Source organism: Trichinella spiralis, assembly GCF_000181795.1.
Source record: "Trichinella spiralis strain ISS 195 chromosome Unknown Scfld2, whole genome shotgun sequence".
NCBI classification, from domain to species: Eukaryota; Metazoa; Nematoda; class Enoplea; order Trichinellida; family Trichinellidae; genus Trichinella; species Trichinella spiralis.
Genome location: NW_003526941.1, coordinates 3,490,218 through 3,502,442, shown reverse-complemented (window position 1 = coordinate 3,502,442; position 12,225 = coordinate 3,490,218). Strand labels below are relative to the sequence as shown.

Sequence of the window (12,225 nt, the reverse complement as noted above, 5' to 3'; positions counted from 1 at the left end):
GGCTTTTTTCCAAAAGTTAGCTTTTTTTGTTATATTTTGCTAAAGTTTGATACAATAGTGGGTTTTGGAAAGTTCCAGTGCAAACTAGCCTGTACTTGTTGAATAAATTGCCTCTAAAGTTAGCATGCGCGTATATTAATACACATATCTTTTACATTGGAATCAAGGAGACATGTGAGTTTTTGTCAGTTATCGGTTTCAATGTACTCCTGTAAAAACAATTTATGCATATTATGCACTGTTATGTAGAACATCAATAAGTACGTAATAACCTTACTCATTCGATAAGGTTTTGAATTACATTTGCTTTATTGTCGTATTTTTAAATGGAAAGAAAGCGATTCCATCATAGGCAATGTCGTCCCTTATTTAAATTTATTACTTTTGATAACTTTTCAGAATGTTATACACTTAGGAAGTTAATCGGTAAGAGAATGCGACGGCCATGAGTGACTTGGTATGTTCAATTGTAGTATTCAATGTCACCCATGAACAGAAGGTAAGTTACGTTTGCTCAGTTGTGCTCAAGTCGTGCCCATATTGATGTTAGTGCATGAGGTTTCCAACAACTGATTTTGAGAGAAATGAAATTCAATTTGCTGAAACTATTTTTCATATTTATTTCAGTGTATGCTTGGATGTAGAAGTTTATACCGTGTGAATCTACACTCAGTATTTCCCCTTTCAGTAATCATGAAATATGGAAGTAAATTTTTGAGTAATTCTGGAGAATGAATCTACTGAAATTGTACTGACCATTACCTAACTATTCTTTTACTATTTCACATAAAGCTATTAATTATCAGCCTTCATATTTCATAATATAAAATGTAACGCATGTAGTACATCTTCTTGCATCACATCTTTTTATTTCCACTTTAAACAAATAACAATTGTTAACGTCAATTTTTTTTCATACTTAATCAATATAGTTTTTCATTTATATCAATGCTGATATACTATTACAGTTTAGTGAAATAAATTTTTATGCTAATTGCATTATCCATACACTTATATAACCAGAAGCAAAATAGCTTTAATTATAACAGTAACATTAATAAAAGGTCAATAATTTATGCTAATACGCTATAATTTACCGTAAAGTAGGTTCTTCTACCAAAGGCAACTTTAATTACTATTATGCAATGTTTCAGAATGTCGTATCTATGGTCAGTTCTATAGCATATCGCCGTATCGGAATGTGCGGAAATATAGTAGCACTCTTGAATATCATCTTTGATGAAGAGGTAAGTGCTATTCTATAATGTAGTGCTCATCTTCTATGCACGCTATTTGCATGACTTGTCATTTCGAACTGATATCTGTTCCCGCTAACAGTACTAACATTGAATTATTCCTGATGACACATTACTTCGTTTCCTTATAGATGCAACAGACAATAGAGTACTTATTGATATTCCGTATTTTGAGATGAATTTTCTAATATATTCTACTTTCAGATTTCACACGGGTTGCAGTGGAATATTACATACATGTGCCATGAAGAGCAAGTTAAATTTTCAATCTATTCCGAATATGTAGTATCTTATTGAAATAAAATTTTTTCAGAAACGGAGAAGGAACTGACAAACCACTTCAATGCCGACAACTGGAGCTGTTCCTATAAAACTGTAAAGGGCAACGAATTACCAATACTCACATAATTAAATTCAATTTCACATGAAAGAAAGGGTAAGTAGTGCAATACGTATGCTACAATTACCATTCTGCCTTACTATTAGCATGAATATAATCAGATAAGCCAACGTGAAAGAGCCATATTATAAAAAGTAATTGAAGACAAATAACGGTGCATCATAATAATTTTAGAATTCAAGCCACTTATTTATTTTGTAATACTAAATTTCCTCGCTAGTGATGGCACTGTCGCTGAATTTTGACAGAAATAAAGATGACATGTAAGTAAAAAACAAATCCTTTATTCTGCACACATTAATATTTGAAAATTTATACTAGTTCATAACACATTCAATATTCTCTATTATCATTTTTACTTGGAAATGTTCGATACGTCCACGTATCTTTCGTGATGGAATAAAGTCATCATGTAAGTAAAAACATCTTTGTCCATATTTCACTCCCTTAGAAAACTGAAATATTATATTAGCTAATAACTTTTAGGATAAGTGAACAACGGTGACTTACTTCACAGCTCAATATGAATAATGGTATGTATATTTTACAATAACAGATTATCAGTATAGCACTTATTTTATGGTTTATAGTTTAAATTCCTGTGCCTTTATTATTTTCTACTGCTGAAGTGGTTCACATTATTTTGAAGTTTGAAAAACGTCAACATTATGGGATCGTAACGCTGAAAGTGAACTAGGGTAAGTATAACATACTTTAAACTCCGTGGATAAAGTTGTTTGGTTTAAGATTGAAATAGCAACATCTTTGAACCCTCAAGTTGAGCAAATGATCTCCACATTTTTATCATATGCACCTGATTTAACAAGTGAGTATTCTATTTACAATTTCTATGTGTAACGTAAAGCTTAAATCCAGATGCACTGTTATTTGTCTTCAATTCCTTTTTATAATATGGCTATTTAATACCAGTAATAGCAATAATTAATAATTTTCAGACATTTTGAGACTTTGTGACATCAAATCTTTATAATTTCTACCACATGGTTAAAAATAATCACACGGATGGATTTGGCTGACTGTCAGCGATTCCACTACATGCGTGAAATGGAGAAAGACAATTCGTCATGCGTAGCTGCTTGAGAGCATGCTAAGAAAATTGAACCTATCGCATAAATTTAAGAAAGACAGCTTTCCTTAGGGAACCCGTATAAACAAGAAATTATCAGCTGGTTGGAATATTCATTTGTCTCTACAGCACTGGATACGTTGCCGAGCATGCTTATTCTTCGAGTAACAGGTAAGTCCTAAATTTGACATTACTCATACATATTTTCAGGTTCAATTTTTCATCAACAAAATCGTTTAATACTTGACCATAGCAGATTAAACAGGATGAATATTACACGTTCAACTTGCGTCATCATAGTGTCAAGTAAGTATTTATTACTTTTATGATGCTTTACTATACTTATTAACGCTCTTATGTTTTAGATCTGGTAACATGGGTGTCTGGGAAGATGAAGCTGCACAATGTTAATGAGAACATGCTAAGAAAATTCACCCCATTGCATAAATTAAAGAAAGACATTTTTTCGATGGGAATCCATATAAACAAGAAACCACCAGCTGGAGGGAATATACATGTCTCTACAGCACTGGATACTTTGCCGAGCATACTTATTCTTCGAGTCACAGGTAAGTCCTACATTTGACACTATTTTCAGGTGTAATTTTTACAGAATCGTTTGCTATTGACGCTAGTGGATTGGACAGGATGAATAATAACCGTTCAACTTGCGTCATCATAAAGTCAAGTAAGTACTTATTACTTTTACCTATTGCTTTACTTATTAACGCTCTTATGTTTTAGATCTGGTAACATGGTGTTTGGGAGGATCTGCCAGAAGTTAAAGAACAGCAGACTCAACGACGGACACTTCATACTAGCAGCAGATTTGAGAAGATGGACTGTTCAAGAACTATACGTGCGTTCATCTTGCATCAAAGACTAGTAAGTTCCTTAACACTTCTCTGATACAACATTTCAGATCTGATCAGGAACAACTGATCAGATCTGAAATGTGTGAAATGAACTATGCGAACATTCCACATCTCAACAGGATTATCAGGTAAGGGTCCGTTATTGCGTTAAGGCTATCAGTTAATATTAACACATTTTAGGTATGGGCATTCACGTATGTGTCAGGTAAGGTAAGTTGCAGGAGAGCCTTTAAGAAAATAACCCTAGAATGAAAATGATCAAATAAAATTATCGCCTCAGGCTATGCTCTAGGCTCTCCCTTTTGGGAAATTTCCTCGAGGTATGCCTCCAGCTATGCCTAAGGCTACGCCCCGGGCAACGTCTTTTTAATTTCAAAAATTTTCCAAGTTTTTCAAAATTTTACCCTGCGGCTACGCCCTGGGCTATGCCCCAGGGCAATTTTAAAAAAATATTTGCTCTCAGGCTATGCCTCAGGCAATTTAAAAAAACTATTTGCCTTCAAACCACCCCTGAGGCAAATTTCAAAAAAATATTTGCTCTCAGGCTATGCCTCAGGCTACGCCTCCGGCAACTGTTTTCTGAAATTTCAAAATTTTCTAAAATTTTAAAAAATTTCCCCCAGGCTACGCCCCAGGGTACACCTCAGGCAATTTTAAAAAAAATTTCGCCCTCAAGGTTCACCCGGAGCTACGCCTGAATCCATTTTCAAAAAAATGTTCACCCTTAAGCTACACCCAGATTTACGCCTCAGGCGATTTCCAAATTTTCAGGAAAAAATCGTGTCTCACATGCTAATTCCAATCGATAATCCCAACAAGGGTTGGTTGCAATGCTTGTCGAAAGACTTTATAAACGCTCTGTGCTGGATATTGCATCCCAAGTGAAATGCAGCTTACCGAACACCTCCCACCTGTAATTGGAGTTCTCACCATAAAACATCGCTTCTTCTGATAGATCTGTTCTCTTCTGATCTGATCTCTCGTCGGATAAGGTGATACTTCCAAATTCACCAACAATGCATCTCAGACTCTATAAAAGATCTTTATGAACTGCATGTATAAGTTTCAGGCTTAATTTAACTTACCTGCGCTAAAGCTTCTAAACAAATTTGCCGCTCAATTCAAACAGCTGTCTTCTTTGCACTTCGTTTTGATCAGGATGCTTGCACTTTTGAAGTTGGAATCATTCTTCCATTCTATCAATTTCGATCCGCACCTAAAAAATTAATGCATGACAATTGGAGAATATGAATACTATTCAATAACCTACCTGAGTCCCTTGTAAAGCTTCTCGAAAAATCTACTGCGCAATTTGGGCAACTTCTTTCTGTCTTCTTTGCACTTCCTTTTGATAAATGTTCAACCGTGAGCAGTCGCGGAATCACTGGAAATGCTTGCACTTTTGATGTTGGAATCATTCTTCCAATCTATCCATTTCGATCCATATCTAAAAACTTTATGCATATTATTTATTGCTATGACTTAGAAGTAGAAAAATAAACCCAGTATGAAATAAATACTGCTCAATGACTTACCTGAATCACTTGTAAAGCTTCTCGACAAATCTACTGCGCAATTTGGACAGCTTCTTCTTCTGTTTCCTTTGCATAATCGTATCGTTTTGATAAAACTGCAACCATGAAGCATTCGTGCAATCTCTGGAAATGCTTGCACTCTTTTGATGCCCAAATCATTCTTCTATTGACTGCGTTGGTGCTTTTGGGGCTTTAACTGTACGAAGCACATCTTCCACTGGATCCGCAATTTTGGGGTTGGAAATTCCACATCTCGTTGACAGACGCAACGATTGGCGTTGCAGTACACCAAGCTAGGGTTTTCTGCATGATGGATGCTACAGGCAATCATTATGGTATCGTTTAGAAAAAAACTGCAACCACGGAGGGGTTCAATTGCCTAAATAATGAATTCTGTCAGTATACGGATTAAAAAATGAAATGTAATTTTTCCGTTTTCAAAATGCGAAGCAGTAATCGCTGGGAAATATTTATTACAAATTATTTACATGCAATAATTCTGTTAATTCGTGGCAAAGTCTTGTTACATCCCATTGCATGCTGTAAAAGCGGCTAATGAAAACTTACCAAAGTTCAGAGAACTTAAAGCGTTGTTGCTATCTTCTAACGAGTACGACAAACCGATGGCACCTGAAACATAATGACATTACTATAAAAAATGCTAATAACAGAAAAGCTCATCCATCACAAGCCAGCATATATGGTGTTATGCATGCATGCACCAATATCATGCAAACAGTAGCAGTTTTGTTATGTAAAAAACAACTCATCCTTCAAAAATTGATGAAGTTGAAGTTTAGCAAATTCCTTCATGGCTATAGACTAAATGACTACAAGATGAAACACTCTGAAAAGTAAATTATATAAATAGCAAACTACTTTGCCTCAGGTAAAACAATCTAATTTTCCTGACTTCATTCAACTAAAACTGTATTCTAAATTGCCTATTCTGGAAAAATGATTTTCAATCTGATCTCAGCATTGTGGAATAAAAAATTCTATTTAACCTGAAATAGTAAAACAACGTGAAAATACATGATTTGTGATACACTACTCTAATTAAACGTTACTTAAGACGTCAAATTTCAGCAAATTTTACACACTACATATGCTGTAAATTTCACTAATCTTGAGAATCAACATCTATTAGCAGCTATGTTTTTAAACAATTCAAAATTCAAATTAAAAAAAATTTAACTCACCGAAAATACTTCATCGTTGAGGTCCACATTCTGCACGAGTTACTTTATTCAATTATGTGGTTTTCAATAAATGAAAACAAAAAACTTTTACGGAAGCGTTTAGTATTCCATTTGAAACGTCATTATTCACTTGCCGCACACAGTAAGTCTAAAACGAATATATAAAAATAATATACTGAATTTTTTAGCTATTATTTATTCAGACTGTTAGTTGTTTGTTTTCTACAGTTGATCACAGATTGTAGATATGCAAAAATGCATCAAAACGTGTAAAATAAAACGAAACGGCAATCAACAAATTCCAGCTAGCATATTAGTATGTTCATACAAATAGCAAGCAAATTTCCCATGCTATAAAAGCACAGATGGATATCACAGGCAACATATCATAGCATACCTTTCAATCATAGATAACAATTGAAGGAGAGATCTGGAATTCAGCACGTGCCGTCATGACGATACGCTGAATAACTAGCTATGAAAATGAAAATTAGTAACCGAGTAAATAGCAAATTATGCAAATAGAAAATTACTTTGCCTTAGGTTGAATAATCTAGTTTCCAATTCGTAATAGCGTATAAATTTTATGAAATAACATTGCTCACGGCGATACAGTTTACAATTTCTGCCTTACCACATTGCATTACAGTAACTACTGTACAACAACAAAACGATCAAGTAAAAAAATAAATTAAACCTGCCTGTTAATAGATAATCTACTGTAATTTTACAGTAATTACGACGTAACTGAAAAGAGTAAAAAACCAAACAATCTCATCTTAACTTGGCTGTACAGTGAATTCATATATATATATATATATATATATATAAACATATATAAACAAACACTAGTCTAACATGAGTGAAAAATCGGTGACGACAGTCACAGTAACTTCTGAAAGTTTTGATATTTGATTTTCACAGAAACTTTGGATTGGAGTAATACGTTAGAAGAAAATCGGACCTCAGTAACTGTAAATAAAAGAAATAAGAAATAAGAAAGAAATACTAATGAAATAAGACAATCGAAATGTTGGTAAGTGTTCATTGAAATTTTGTTTGTATTACTTTTTTGTTACAGCAGCACCATATAAACCGCTGCGAATAGTTCAAACACGAGTTTATACTAATAATCATGCTCAAATGTCCACTGCCCTTAACTAAAGGGGTAAAGCTTGTTTAACATATACTGTCCTTCAATAGTAAATCAGTTGTAATACAACTTTCAAATTTTATTTGTGCAAATATTTCTGCATTCGGATTTGACGCTACTTCTGTTCTTCACGTATTACATACCACAAACAAAGCAACAAATCAATGGTTTCAAACTGTAAATAATTTTCTTCTTATGTATTCAACTGCCGTTAAAACATTCCACTAGAAATTAGAATACAGGAACATCATTCATAACATTAAAAAGCATAACAAAACTTCACCACTTTCAAAAACTGTTTTCCATCCCCAAAACAGCCTAAGAACATGAGATTTCCCGTCAATGTGTAGACAGTTTTTGTTTGCTTGCACATGAAATGAACGAGCACAGCTACTCGATTATTTTCCCGCTGCCCAACTTGTTGAGACTTACATTTGTGTTCTGCCGCTGCACTAATCTGTTCAAAAATCAGCAAAGAGTAAAATTAAATAAGTCAAGAAATGTGCAGTTATTGATCCGGGGAATTTTCGGTTGAATAGCAAGTAATGGTTATTCTAACAATTTAAAATTAATATTAGAAAATTATCAAATTTTCCAAACAGTATGTAATGCTCTTGATATCAAAAACGGTTTTAAATTAAATGAAAAAAACAGAACTATAACTAACTTCTGAAAAATGTATAACGTTAAAAAACAGTTTAATGAAATCAATTCAATTTTAAATCTTATTAAATCTTACACATCCCCAAATGAAGTACTTACTGTAAATATTGTGCGTAGAAAAAAATAGCACTGTGTAAGAAAACCATGTCCCGTAGGACTCCAAAAATTTTTTAATGAATAATTCGTTGGGTGTTAGCAGACTAACTCTCAGTAAAACTTCATCGAGCTGCACTGCTCCCCTCCAACAAGGACTTCTTTGCCAATAAGAAAAGCAACGCAATTCTTTGTACAATGTAGTTCTTCAACAACTTAATTGGGTTCTATGTAAAAATTACAAACGTAATTTTAATGTTCCGCAGATAAAATTTCATAAATAAATTAAATAAAGCTAAATAAAATTAAAATTAAAAAATAATATATAATTGAAATTACACAATAAATGCAACATAACATGGATTTTTAAAAATTATTTTACTTTTCATTCCAACATGAACGAATATAAAATTTATCATCATTTAATTCAGAACTTTTCAAAGGCTTTCTTCGATCCCGGTGCCTTGGTGACTTTGATAACATTGAAACGAACGGTCTTGCTTAACGGTCGACATTCCCCAACTGTAACTATATCACCAACCTTAACATCACTAAAACAAAACATGAAATTAAATACAGTTCAAATTATACTGAAACAAAAAAAAATATTTCGTTTTTCAATTTCACAGTTTAATGTGAAACTAATTTTCAACTTAAACTTAAAAAACATTACAATGCAACCGAGAAAAATGACTGAAAATAAGTAAAACAAAGCCACCGAAAAGTTCATAATTTTAACAACACATGTGCTTACCGAAAGCATGGACTGAGATGCACAGACATGTTTTTGTGACGCTTTTCAAATCGAGCATACTTTTTAACGTAATGAAGATAATCACGTCTAATTACAATAGTTCGCTGCATCTTCATTTTCATAACAACACCAGTTAAAATCCGTCCACGAATGCTGACATTACCAGTAAATGGACATTTTTTATCGATGTAATTTCCCTCCTTTGCCTAATAAAAAGATTGCAAGAAACCACGTCTGTATTAAGAAAATATACTAAATATTTCTGAAAATTTAAAATGGCATGCAACTTAACGCTTTCAGTTCACAGTGCCTAGACATCTATTCAGTAATAACACATACGAGCTGTGGAGTTTTGAAGCCCAGCCCAATATTGCGCACCCATCGAAGTGGCTTCTTGGATTTCTTTTTCCCTACCGCAGTAATGGTTTTTCTGTTCAAAAAAACATGTGGTTGTTTTTGGAATGATCTTTCTGTCTAAATATTATAAATAATAAATATAACCATATATTTAAAAATTTCAAAAAAAAACATTATACTTGATCAATAGTCGTAGACATGTTTCACTGACTAATCAGTAACTGTGGACGCCAAAAAATACAGCTTCTACAAAAAGCAAAATTTTAATTTTTTTCATATAAAAAATATAACAAATCCCAGGAAAAACTATTCCCAACTATCACTATTAAAAAGCATTCCGTTACACGTTTATCAGCATACTGTATTACAGTATGTCGATTTTCAAGTTCAAATTAGAGTTTTCATTAACAGATACTCCAACAAATAAATACAACTTTATTAGCAATTTGAAGTTTATTATAAAATTTAAAAACAATTACTAGCGCGTATTACAATTTTTCTTTCATGTAAAAGCAATAAATGCACTTTTGATAGCATTGCACTTTTAATCGAATTAAAAATGACAAAATACTGTATGTAAATTGTAAATGAATGATAAATAATATTAATGCAATCAAATTTTACCATGGCGCTATCCGAAGTTATTCAGCTACAGTCTATGCTAACCTGTTTAATCAATAGTCATTAACTTTATTTACATTATTGTGTTGCTTTCAAACTAACTTACAACATTCACTTACTTAATCATGACGAGACAATTTTTAATGCTAATTTTCAATGCAAACATTTTATTCAGCTTCCAACAATTTAAATTTCACTTTATTATTTTTCTCACTTTATGCTAAATTTTAAACAATTTGGCAATTGAAATAAATATAAATTAATATTTGCACTGAAATAATATTTAACAAAAATTTTACTGTAACTGACGTAAAATATAATCAGGCTAAAGTTTAAAAAATTTATAATGATACGTCAACATTAAAGGGGCCATTTGAATTGAACTCATTGCTGTTGAAATGAACTTCGCTCGACGTGCTTTAATTTTTCTCTTTGTTACGTTATTGTTCGTCTGTTTCATCCCCTCCGACGTTGAAGGTGGTGTATCGTGGAAATCAGCCATAAAGAACAGAGTGCTGAAGACGTGGAAAAAAAGCAGAGGTGCGTGGAAGTTGGCTCAGAAAGGATTTCGGTTTGTCGCACCAGTTTCTTATCGAATAAAGTACGATTATGCCCAGTATAATTTGAGAATGAATAGAGACGATAGGATAAAAGTTTTGTGCGAACTTGGACGAGCCGCATTTTATATTCGCATCTTCAAAATTCACGGCAAAGACACCAGGCGTGAAGTCAAGCCGATTCCTTTGTCATCATTTCCAGATCCGCCTCTTATGCACGTACATCCAGTTTTACAAGATCCATGTACGACGAGCTTTTTCGCTTGTGTTGCCACAATTGCAAAAGCATTTGACCACAGTCAATTTGCTAATCCAGAGATGTTCACAGAAGCCCATTCTTCTAAAAGTAATTACTGGCAAGAAGTGCATCAACTGGACGATTCTAGCTATTTTCCACCAATGGCGGACATGGATGATTATTTTGTTTTTGGAACTTCTGCAATGTATTTCATGTGTTGGATGACTATGCTTCAGTTACCGTTGCTAAGGCATTTACCGTACTGCAGCTACACGGATAAATGGTTCATTGGATTCAACAAACACTTTTACAGCTACATCGAGCCGTCTGTTAAAATAAACAGTACCTATTTGATTGACTTTCTCGACGAAGAGCCTTTTCGTTGTGCACTGTTCAGGTAAGATTAACAAGATTTCTCAATCTCTAAAAGAGGAAAATATACACACTCATGCATCATTCATTCTATTAAGCAGGTTGTCGAATTAGCTGTCCTAGCGATTACAAATGCCGTATGGTGTGCAAAACTGATGCATCATATATTTCTTCACTTAACATATTTAAATATAAATGTAAATTAAATAGCACTACATAAAACACCATGCAGCTCTAATAAGCGCTAAGCTAAAAATCAGTCGGTCCACTATAAATACTCTGTTTACTTATATAAATGATAATTGAAATTGCTAATAGAACGGACAAAAAGTAAAATTATAATAATATAAAAACAGGAGAAACAAAAATATACACAAGATATACTTGTATATTTACTTGCATGTAACAGAAACAGAGATTAAAATTGAATAAAAAATGCTAACTGCGTTAAGGTTTCAAACATTTTAATTGTCATGTATAATGATAAGTAATTACTTGAAAATGACGTGCGCTTTTTGAAGTTTCTGCCCAGATCCATGTTGCGAAAGAAGATCAGTATATCAACCATCTTGTGATCATGATCAACTGAATTACTGCACAAAACAGGGTCTAAGTGGCTGTCATTTGGATTTGAATGAAAATACGAATTTTTTTGATCTGATACAGAATCGCTTGAACAGCAGCTGCAGTTGTCCAGAACATGGAATGCGTTATGATCCGAATGCGTTGATGTGCGTTGACGTGGACGAATGCGGCGAAGGAACGGCCGTATGTTCTAAATTTAACACAGACTGCGTCAACACCGTCGGCGGTTACATCTGCGTTTGTAGAGCTGGCTTCAAAGAAAGCAATTTTGGCTGCGTGGTTAATTTGGATCCAATAGACGACGTTGTTGTTCTTGCCACTTTTAATGCGTCACAATTATCGTCACCTTTCTACTGGTTGCTGTTTTTTTCATTTTTCATTTTGTTAAATTTATGCTAAATGAATTGTATGGCTTTGCAATTGGAATGGAAAACAACGCAATTATTCAGAAAGTGCTGAACGCCTGAACCCGTTTGA

The 12,225-nt window shown here is 33.4% G+C and overlaps 4 protein-coding genes across 4 annotated transcripts; 1 reads left to right on the top strand and 3 right to left on the bottom strand.

The window, feature by feature from the left end:
• Positions 1-514: 514 nt before the first annotated feature.
• Positions 515-2,455, bottom strand: Tsp_03261 (conserved hypothetical protein). The gene is given in 6 exon segments (XM_003379556.1): positions 515-599; positions 1,098-1,126; positions 1,137-1,259; positions 2,016-2,111; positions 2,316-2,338; positions 2,428-2,455. 6 exon segments carry the CDS (start codon positions 2,453-2,455, stop codon positions 515-517), a joined length of 384 nt encoding a protein of 127 aa, XP_003379604.1.
• A 1,955-nt stretch (positions 2,456-4,410) lies between these two features.
• Tsp_03260 (conserved hypothetical protein) lies at positions 4,411-5,036 on the bottom strand. Its single transcript, XM_003379555.1, is given in 5 exon segments — positions 4,411-4,529; positions 4,549-4,648; positions 4,704-4,714; positions 4,746-4,834; positions 4,885-5,036. 5 exon segments carry the CDS (start codon positions 5,034-5,036, stop codon positions 4,411-4,413), a joined length of 471 nt encoding a protein of 156 aa, XP_003379603.1.
• Positions 5,037-5,756: 720 nt separating this feature from the next.
• On the bottom strand, positions 5,757-9,575 carry Tsp_03259 (40S ribosomal protein S11). Its single transcript, XM_003379554.1, has 13 exons — positions 9,555-9,575; positions 9,358-9,492; positions 9,019-9,224; positions 8,699-8,815; positions 8,271-8,328; positions 7,792-7,965; positions 7,284-7,327; positions 7,214-7,250; positions 7,076-7,102; positions 6,771-6,818; positions 6,441-6,503; positions 6,356-6,385; positions 5,757-5,783 (listed from the first exon to the last, which is right to left on the bottom strand). Exons 1-13 carry the CDS (start codon positions 9,573-9,575, stop codon positions 5,757-5,759), a joined length of 987 nt encoding a protein of 328 aa, XP_003379602.1.
• An 819-nt stretch (positions 9,576-10,394) lies between these two features.
• Tsp_03258 (conserved hypothetical protein) lies at positions 10,395-12,046 on the top strand. The gene is made up of 3 exons (XM_003379553.1): positions 10,395-11,188; positions 11,685-11,931; positions 11,954-12,046. Exons 1-3 carry the CDS (start codon positions 10,395-10,397, stop codon positions 12,044-12,046), a joined length of 1,134 nt encoding a protein of 377 aa, XP_003379601.1.
• Positions 12,047-12,225: the final 179 nt, after the last annotated feature.